This window comes from Silene latifolia, chromosome 2, assembly GCF_048544455.1.
Source record: "Silene latifolia isolate original U9 population chromosome 2, ASM4854445v1, whole genome shotgun sequence".
In the NCBI taxonomy this organism is placed as follows: domain Eukaryota; kingdom Viridiplantae; phylum Streptophyta; class Magnoliopsida; order Caryophyllales; family Caryophyllaceae; genus Silene; species Silene latifolia.
In genome coordinates this window covers 32,530,529-32,541,098 of record NC_133527.1, presented here as the reverse complement: position 1 = coordinate 32,541,098, position 10,570 = coordinate 32,530,529, and the positions used below count along the sequence as shown (strand labels likewise).

The 10,570-nt window shown below is 34.8% G+C and overlaps 2 protein-coding genes across 2 annotated transcripts; both read left to right on the top strand.

The window, feature by feature from the left end:
• Positions 1–1,545: 1,545 nt before the first annotated feature.
• On the top strand, positions 1,546–2,801 carry LOC141638624 (uncharacterized). Its single transcript, XM_074447971.1, has 2 exons — positions 1,546–2,047; positions 2,167–2,801. The coding sequence occupies exons 1-2, from the start codon at positions 1,546–1,548 to the stop codon at positions 2,799–2,801; spliced, it is 1,137 nt and encodes a 378-aa protein (XP_074304072.1).
• A 96-nt stretch (positions 2,802–2,897) lies between these two features.
• Positions 2,898–7,288, top strand: LOC141638608 (uncharacterized). The gene is made up of 5 exons (XM_074447970.1): positions 2,898–3,383; positions 3,591–4,286; positions 4,392–5,285; positions 6,543–6,744; positions 6,861–7,288. The coding sequence occupies exons 1-5, from the start codon at positions 2,898–2,900 to the stop codon at positions 7,286–7,288; spliced, it is 2,706 nt and encodes a 901-aa protein (XP_074304071.1).
• Positions 7,289–10,570: the final 3,282 nt, after the last annotated feature.

Sequence of the window (10,570 nt, the reverse complement as noted above, 5' to 3'; positions counted from 1 at the left end):
AAGACAAAAGAGAATAGCAATTGTGTCAGATCTAACACCCACATCTATCAATAATTCAAGTCTGACACTTAACATTCGATCACAAAACGGTAATGTAATCCACGATTTCAGATTGTCATTTATTATCACTCATTAACTTTACTTGGTCTTTTTTATATTCAATGTACTATCATAAGATATGCCATTTCATACATGTTAGCATTAAAATATTACAATAATATAGATACCAATGAAGAAAATACTCGGCAAAACGGTCTCAGTGCGTCAGGGCAAGAAAGGAAGACAATAAAAAGAAAGTCATTTTCCCACCAAAGAACCTCTGTGTTACAATCTCTTGCTAGAAACATCAATGATACGGTACAAGATGTAGAAGATTCTGAAACTGAAGCAGTTGAAGGTACTCATACATTAATTTAGCGTACGTTCAAAATATAAAAGATCTTAAATATACATATACACAATTTCAACATTTTTTTTTTACGTTTATTATATATTATATTGAAATGATATGGTTTTAAAGTTGTGATACACCCAACTGTACAGTTCACCACCCTGATTACTGGGATATTGGCGACCCAACATATGAATGTGAACATTGTGAAGCACAAATGTGGTATGAAGAAAGAGCGAGGAAGGACAGAAGTTCAAGTGATCCAGAATTTTCAATCTGTTGTATGAAAGGAAAGGTGCAGCTTCCTAAATTATGAGACCCACCACCTTTACTCTGGGAACTTCTAAGCAATAAACATCCCCTAAGCAAACATTTTATTGACAATATCCGATCATACAATATGATGTTTTCCTTTACATCTATGGGAGGTAGAATTGATACATCAGTAAATCAAGGACATGGACCTTATTGTTTTAAAATGGGCGGTCAAAATGTCCACTTGATAGGTAGTTTGTTACCCTCCAAAACAGCACATCCTAAGTTCTGCCAACTTTACATATTTGATACAGAGGAAGAGATAAACAACAAGAAAAATGTTGTCAGGTGTGCTCTTTAAATTAATATTACTTATAGTGTTAATTTTATAAATGTGCAAGGTTAATTTATAATGTTTGTTAGACCGTCTATGAGTAGAGCTAATAGTCACAGTGTACTATTTCAGCTTCGGAAGACCTGAACAATTTAGCGATGAATTAATAGCTTTACTACAAGGGATGATTGACCAACACAACCGTCTCGCAAAAACTTTCCGAATGTCTAGAGATCGTTTTCAGTCTGGTGAATGTGGGGAGGTTAAACTTCGACTGATTGGTGGTAGGAAGACAAACGGACGAACCTATAATCTACCTACAGCTTTCGAGATTACAGCATTAATTGTGGGAGGCATTACTGATGCAATTGATCAAAGAGACATCATACTTGAGACACAGAACGGTACATTGAAACGAATCTCTGAGCTACATCCTTCGTATCTTGCCTTGTAATATCCCTTTCTATTTCCATATGGGGAAGATGGTTTCAGATTAGGCATAGATCACAGACTTAATAATAAAGCCTCAACAAGCAAGACGACAAGCAAGAGGAATAAGCTAACTATGAGGGAATTCTTTGCTTATCGGATCCAAGACCGATCTGGTGGGAGAACGACTTTTCTAATAGCTGGAAAAGTATACCAGCAATTTTTGGTTGACGGATACATGATGGTGGAGTCTCAAAGGTTATCTTACATAAGGAATAACCAACAAAGTCTTCGGTCTGAGAGCTTTAAGAACCTTGCAGATGTTGTAGCTAGAGGAGCCATTGATCCATCATCGATTGGATGTCGCATCATCATTCCACCATCATTTACTCCGGGGTATAGTTACTTGCGGGAAAACTACCAAGATACTATGGTGATTTGCAAGTGGACAGGGTATCCTGATTTATTCATAACTTTTACATGCAATCCAAAATGGTCAGAAATAACAAGATTTGTAAAGAAAAGAGGACTAAGACCAGAGGACAGACCAGATATTCTTTGTCGAGTATTTAGTATAAAACTCAATGAGTTGATAAAAGACTTGAAAGATCGCCACATATTTGGACGACCAAGAGGAGGTATGGATAAGAATCTTAAAACTACTTTAGATATAATATTTTCGTAATTTATATATCACTGATAACTATACGCGTGATCTTTCGTCATCCAATTACTCACAAACAATTTTAATTTACAGTGGTTTGTACTATAGAGTTCCAGAAGCGTGGCTTACCGCATGCTCACATTATCCTATTTCTAAACAGCGGCGATAAATTATTAGAGGTGGATGACATAGATAATATTATTTCGGTCGAAATCCCTGATCCAGCTGAAAATCCCGAACTACACGAGGCGGTTACAGAATATATGATGCATGGACCATGTGGAAAGCACTTCCCACGGTCACCATGCATGGATGGGGGCCAATGCACTAAGCACTTTCCCAGGCAATTCAATCAAAGGACAACTATTGATGAAGATGGTTACCCGGTGTATAGAAGAAGGAAAAATGGGATAACTGTTGTGAAGAAAGAGGAAAAACTACACAATGGCTTTGTAGTCCCATATAACCCAAAGTTATTACTGAAATATCGAGCTCATATAAATGTCGAATGGTGTAACCAATCACGCTCGATAAAGTATTTATTCAAGTATATAAATAAAGGTTATGATCGAGTGACACTTCAATCATCTCACATGCGCCAGAATGCTGATGACCCTGAGAAGATTGATGAAATCAAGAGATTTTATGACTGTCTTTATATTTCAGCATGTGAGGCTGCTTGGAGAATCTTTGCATTTGATACTCATTATTGGACCCCGCCAGTATAGAGATTAAGCTTCCACCTACCGAATGAGCAGAGTGTTGTCTTTAATGACGATGATCCAATAGACAGTGTCCTTCAAAGGCCCTTGACTGAGAAGACAATGTTCCTAGCCTGGATGAGGTGTAATGAAGAGTATGCGGAAGCTAGGGAATTAACGTATGTCGATATCCCTTCAAAATTTATCGGGAATCAAGACAATCGAGTGCGGACACCAAGGCAACGTGGGTTTTCTCTTGGTAGACTGTATCACATTTCGCCAAACTGTGGTGAAAGGGTCTATTTGAGGACCCTACTGAATTTTGTGAAGGGCCCGAAATCATTCGAAGACATAAGAACAGTCAATAAGGTTATTCATCCAACTTTCAAAGAAGCATGTTATGCATTAGGATTGTTAGGTGATGACAAAGAATACATCGATGCCATAAATGAAGCGGCAGATTGGGGTTCTGGATGCTATCTTAGAAGACTGTTTGCTACACTGTTACTTTCCGGTAGCATTTCACAACCAGAAAAAGTATGGCAAGAGACGTGGGATAAACTTTCAGATGACATTCTCCATAGGCAACGAACAATTCTCGAATTAAAGGTAAAATACTGAAGCTCATATAATTTGAAGTAGATAAATACCAATTTTTGAACTTTAGTGTCCGCTAATTTTATCTTAAATGAAATTATTTTCCAAAGCATGCATTAATTAAGTAAAGCGAGGTATTTTTTTCACAATACAGATTTGCAGTTAAGCGATCATTAATTGCAAAACTATGATTTAGCCGAAATTGAAGCAATTCTCCAGAGTAATGGCAGTACCCTCTGTAGGTTTGATGGGATGCCATTTCCAGATAGTTTGGTATCAACAGAATATAGGAACAAGTTGATACTGGATGAATTGTCTTATGATAAGGAAGCGTTAGGAGTCGAGCATGAAAAGCTAATGTCATCGATGACTAGCGAGCAGAAGTCGATATATGACGAAATTATAGAGGCTGTAGCAAAAGAATGCGGAGGGGTTTTCTTTGTTTATGGTTATGGAGGCACGAGCCAGACATTTCTATGGCGAACATTATGCGCTGCCATACGAAGAAAAGGAGAAATTGTATTGCCGGTTGCTTCAAGTGGAATAGCTGTGATTTTACTTCCAAGAGGCAAAACTGCCCATTCAAGACTCGGTATACCAATCAATGTATCAGAAAAATCCACTTGCCCGGCTATCAAACCCGGTAATGACTTAACTGCATTACTACTTAAGACAAATCTTATCATATGGGACGAGGTTCCAATGATGCACATATTTTGCTTCGAGGCTGTTGATAGAACTTTAAGAGATGTGATGCGGATATCGAATGAAAGATATTCAGATATGCCATTTGGGGGAAAAGTAGTTGTATTCGGAAGTGATTTCAGACAAATCTTACCTGTGGTCCCAAAAGGAACCAGACAGGATATTGTTAGTTCGGCCCTAAGTTCTTCTTATTTATGGAGTGAATGCAAGGTAATTGTTATATCACTTCAACAAATTGTAAATATTTTCCCTAAATAATTCATATTATGATTATTGTTAGCTACGTATTAATTTCATTCGATATAAATTTATCAGGTACTGCGCCTTACAAGAAATATGCGTCTACAACAAGGAAGTTCAGAGACTGATGTACAAGAGTTACGAGAGTTTGCTGAATGGATCCTAAAGGTTGGAGATGGGACTGCCGGAGAAGAAAATGATGGTAATGTTGATTTACAGCTTCCTGATGACATACTCATAAAGGATGATGGTGACCCAATTGCCTCCATAGTCAAAAGCACGTATCTATCTTTGGTTCAAAATTTGGGAAATGCAAAATACTTTTATGAAAGGGCAGTCCTTGCTCCAACTCACGATATAGTTGAGACTGTGAATGATTATATATTGTCTCAAATTACGGCAGATGAGCGGATTTATTTGAGTTCTGACCAAATAAGCAAAGATGAAGGTAATTTAGGGAGACAAGATCTATACTCCACGGAGTTCTTAAACACAATAAGATGTTCGGGACTTCTTAATCACGTTCTAACACTAAAGGTTAGGGCTATAGTCATGTTGCTTAGAAACATTGATCAAGCAAATGGACTGTGTAATGGTACAAGGCTTGTGGTAACTGGTTTAGAGGAGCGTGTGATTAAAGCTACCATACTCTCCGGAAGCAATATGGGTGACAGCGTTTATATCCCTCGAATCACATTAACCCCTTCAGACATTACTAAGTTTCCAGTTAAGTTTGAGAGAAGACAATTCCCTTTGGCCGTTTGTTTTGAAATGACTATTAATAAAAGTCAGGGACAGTCTCTTGCTCATGTAGGGTTGTATCTCCTTAAGCCCGTCTTTAGCCACGGAAAACTATACGTTGCCGTTTCAAGAGTGACAAGCAGGAAAGGATTGAAAGTCCTCATTTGCGACAAAGATGCGGGGATTTCTAATATGACAACTAACGTAGTTTTAAGGAGATTTTTGACAGTTTGTGAAGAATTGATTATATTTTACTACAATTTGCATTCCATTATATTTTTCACACTTAAGGAATAATAACAATTTGCATAACGATTTCTCTTACTTTTTTATTTTAACGTACTTATTTGGTTATTTAAAACATTCAAATTAGATAACCTATTATAAGTTAAAAACATGTTATTCATGTGTACTATGACATGCACGAAGGAAAAACATTTTATGACAACACAATATTCATGTAATATCTTCTTTTTTTGATAATTCTTAGAAACAAATGATAGAAAAAATATATTGACTTAATACTTAGATCATTTGAGAAAGACAATGATAAATACTCAATAATGTTTTTTTTTTATATTCTCAGAAACAAATGATAGCAAATAAAATCAAATATGAAATATGAATTGTTAGTAATATCTTTTTTTTGTGAATATTTGTTAGGATTATCTTACTATTAAAATAATTATCTTACTATTAAAATAATTTGAGAAAGTCAAAGAGATATACACAATATCTTTTTTTATTAATCTCGTTATCAAATGATAACAAAAAAGATTCAGTAAAAGTTATATGAGATATTATTTGAGAAAGTCAATGTCATAGACTTAAATATATATATTAACTTAATATTTAGATAATTTTAGAAAGTCAATAAGATATTGTCAATATATTTTTTTATAATATATATCCTCGAAATCAAATATCTTTTTTTGTTATTCTAGGAATCAAATGATAACAAAAAAAAAATCAGAAAATCATATAAGAGATATTATTTATTATTTATTAGTTATAGTTCTAATTCTGGTGCCAATATCAAAATAATAAAATTTGTCTGCTAAAAATCATATATATATATATATATATATATATATATATATATATATATATATATATATATATATATATATATAACATACAACGTACATTAGATCACCCAAAAATCATATTTCATTTCTTTTCAAAAAAAAAAAATAGTGTTCATCAGTAATTAATCGCATTCATGAATCCAATTTATCCGGAGATGTTCCTACCTCACATAGAATATCAATGACATTTAATGACAATCAAGGTATGTTTTATGATGAGTATGTCTATGTTAAATTTCATTTTACTTCACAGATGAAAAAAAAATGAACGAATGACATACCTGTCATAATTGCTGATGGATTTGATTTAAAATCCTCACTTAGTCTTGAATTATGCTCCCTTCTTTTTCCTGTTGAGTATTAAACAGTCAATAACATTGTTTTCGAAAATCAATAGGCATATCAGAAGATGACAAAGAAAATTATTCTGCCATCCGAGAAGCATATTCTTGGGGGTCCATATGTAATATCAGAAATCTCTTTTGCTTCAATGTTGCTTTCAAGAAGTCTTTTACAGCCAGAAAAAGTGTGGGAAAAAACATGGCATATGTTATCTGGCGACATTCTAGAACGACAGCGGAATTTACTTCACAACAAAGGTAAAGTGTAATGTTAAATATATCATTGCTCAAGTTCTAATTTTTTTGATTTCTAGAAAAATGTAATAATATTGCACATGATGTCTAATAATATGGTTCCATTTACCACTTCACAGAGTTGAAATTGACAGACGATGAACTGAAACATCATGCATTAATTGATATTGAGCGAATTACTCGCAAATTAACAAAGAACATCCTACTACGAAATTTCTATGGAATGCCTATTCCAGGTGCTATACTATCAACTCACAGAAAGAACAACTTATTAAACGAGTTTGGTTATGACAAAAGAGAATTAACTTATGAGCACACATTTCTTGTCTCATCTATGACTATGGAGCAGATGTATGATGGAATAATGGAATCAGTAGCTATGGATCGTGGAGGAGTTTTCTTTATTTATGGTCATGCAGATACAGGCAAGACATTTATTTTGAAGGCACTTTGCGCTGCCTTAAGCAGCAAGGGGAGATATTGTTCTCCCCGTCGCTTCGAGTGGAATCGCAGCAGCTTACCTTTCTGGAGGAAAGACAGCCCATGAGGTATTTGGAATACCATTAGACATATCCCAAAACTCCACTTGCAAAAAACATCAAACATGGTTGTCACTTGGCCAATCACCTTTGTAAAACAAAACTCATCATATGGGATGAGGCTCCTATGATACACAAGTTTTGTATAGAGGCTCTTGATAGGAGTTTGAGAGATGTAATGCAAACCTCAAAAAAGCCATTTGGAGGCAAATTAGTTGTTTTTGCCGGTGACTTCAGACAGTTGTTACCTTTATATACAAAAGGGGGCAGAGACAAAATTGTAGGATCTATTATTAATTCATCTTATCTATGGAGTGAATGCAAGGTAATTTTGCCGAACATCTATTTATAATTCTTAAGAGCATTTATAGGTTTATTAAAAACTGACGAATTTTTTTAATTTCTTTTTCCAAGGTGTTGCACTTAACGAGAAATATGCGCCTTTATTTGAGGAGTTTTGATATCAAAGACCAGGAGTTACGAGAATTTGATGAATGGATAAAGAAGGTTGGAGAAGGTGCAATAGGAGGAGTGACTGGCGGAAAAAACTATTTACATATTCCAGATGATGTCCTCATAAAGGATACAACCGAACATTTGACATCAATCGTCAAAAGCACGTACGCGTCTTTGGAAAATAACTTATGTAACCCGGATTATTTTCATGAGAGGGCTATCCTTGCTCCAACTCCAACCATAGTTGATTCAGTCAACCAGTATATAATGTCTTTACTACCGGACAAGGGAAAAGTTTACCGAAGCTGTGACCAAATCAGAAACTAGAAGTATAAAATTCCTAAACACAATGAACTGTCTAGGCCTTCCACGTAATGCTATATGGTTGAAAGTGGGGGCTATTGTAATGCTCCTAAAAACTATTATTCAGTCGGTATGTGTCATGGCACAAGGCTCATGGTAAGTAATTTAGGAAATCATGTTATTAGAGCTACCATCATCTCAGGTAGCAACATAGGAGGCCAAGTGTATATCCCTCGGATATCAACGACCCCTTCGTCTGCTTCTAAGTTCCCAATGAGATTTGAGAGGAAACAATTTCCTTTAGCAATTTCTTTCGCAATGACGCTCAAGGGCAATCTCTAAGTCATGTTGGGTTGTATCTTCCGATACCCGTTTTCAACTATGGTCAACTGTACCTAGCCATATTGAGGGTAAACAACAAGAATGGGCTAAAAAATCTTATTTGTGACCAAAAGGGTGTAATTTCTAATGCTACGGCTAATGTAGTATTTAAGGAGATTTTTCGAAATTTGTAGTGGCAAGTTAGCATACCTGGATTGGAATAGTTATTAAAATTATAATATTAATATTAATAATGATTTTGTGTCACCTTCTTATTTACTGTAATTGACGTATCAAATTGAATCACTTGGAGTTGTAGACCATTATTATTATTATTATTATTATTATTATTATTATTATTATTATTATTATTATTATTATTATTATTATTTTTTTTTTTTTTTTTTTTTTTTTTTTTTTTTTTTGCAAGAAAGATATTTCTCATATATATCAAGGTAAATATACATGAGTTTCTTTACAAACAATATCCACTAAAAAGCAAGCTACACACACTACTAATGGCTAATTCGCCCAGACAGCATGGTTTCCTCATCCACCCGAGCCCGATGCAGGCGAATCAGACCAACCAGGTCATGAATTTCCCGAACAAGGAGCTCTATATTCATCTCCTGGCCAGCAAAAACACGAGCATTCCTCTCCTTCCATAGGCAGTATACAGCAGTAGCAATGCTACACCCAATCCATCTATTCTTCCAATATTTCCTTGGCTTTCGCCTATGAGCCCATACTAGAAGACTATGCAAATCAGCAGTAGGGAGAGACATCTGGACACGTTCCAGCACCAAAGAAAGAACCTGATATGAGTATGCACATTTGAAAAAAAGATGTCTGGTGCTTTCAGTTTTACATTTACACAAGGGACATCTACTGACCAAGTGTACACCTCTCTGAATGAGCATATCAGTGGTTGCAAGCTTCCTCTGAACTGCCAACTGGAGAATGACCTTATAACGGGGTAAGAGCAAACAACATTGGACAGCCCTATAGCAGATTTTAGTAGGAAGCCTAGGTCTTATCAAATCATAGGCCTTTCCAACAGAGAACTTACCATGATCTAGGCAACCATGCAAAGCACTCTTGGCTGCCTGCAGTCCTCCCAATCGTTGGATAATCATATCTTTGGTAAGGATGACCCCTTTAAGACTTTCAGAGTAATACTCCTGAACAGTAAGGTCCCAAATAGAACATTGAGCAAGATAATACTTAGACACCCAGGAAGACCACACAGAGCCAGTCCCTCTGTCCAGATGCCAACGCCATTTAAGCATATTATTATTATTATTATTATTATTATTATTATTATTATTATTATTTTTTTTTTTTTTATTATAAAATGCACGCAGCTTTCATTAAAATAAAGATTGAAATTTACATGAAATTGGTGGGGAGCCGAGAGACAATCTGGGCTCCCACACCCTTAGCAATAGCAAAGCTAATTATTATTATTATTATTATTATTATTATTATTATTATTATTATTATTATTATTATTATTATTATTATTATTATTATTATTCGACCCTACGTATCAAAATGAATCATGATTTGGTGTCACCTTCACATTTTTCATACTCTATATCCAGATTAATCAACCAACAACAATCTCATTCAATTCAATTAAATAAAATAAAATTAATATCCGACCCTATGTCAACCGCCGATTTAATTTGGTAGTGAAAAAAAAAACATAATTCAACCACAATATAATTACAAATTCATCTTATAAGCAACAAAAAAATCTAAACAAATCACAATAACAAAAAAGAAAAAATATCGTTACATGCAAAACAGAATGGTTGTTCGAAAAAGACTGTAATAGAGGATTGAAAATAGAGATTAACCTTGGTAGTAAGGAATTGGATCCCATCGAATTCCGTCATGTCAAACATGAATTTAGTGATAGCGTAGAAAATCCAACGAATATCCCTTTATTTAACCACGGATCCGCCGACGACAATACCAAGCTTTCATCATATTTGCTAACCCTTTATCAAAATCGACCAAGAAAGCTCAATCATAATATAAACGAGATTGAGTCTTGATAGGAGGAAATTGTGATGGTTTTTGGATTGAGAAGATGAAGATTAATCGGGTTTTTGGATTGAATTGTAAATTTTATTGAGGAAGATGAAGATTAATCGGGTTTTTGGATTAAATGGTAAATTAAAATGTTTAGGAGTGAGAGATGA

Coding starts and splice junctions, on each gene's coding strand:
- LOC141638624 (XM_074447971.1), top strand. CDS start 1,546: ATGAGGGAATTCTTTGCTTATCGGATCCAAGACCGATCTGGTGGGAGA. Junction 2,048..2,166: donor ATTTGGACGACCAAGAGGAG/GTATGGATAAGA, acceptor TTTAATTTACAG/TGGTTTGTACTATAGAGTTC.
- LOC141638608 (XM_074447970.1), top strand. CDS start 2,898: ATGTTCCTAGCCTGGATGAGGTGTAATGAAGAGTATGCGGAAGCTAGG. Junction 3,384..3,590: donor GAACAATTCTCGAATTAAAG/GTAAAATACTGA, acceptor GCAATTCTCCAG/AGTAATGGCAGTACCCTCTG. Junction 4,287..4,391: donor ATTTATGGAGTGAATGCAAG/GTAATTGTTATA, acceptor TAAATTTATCAG/GTACTGCGCCTTACAAGAAA.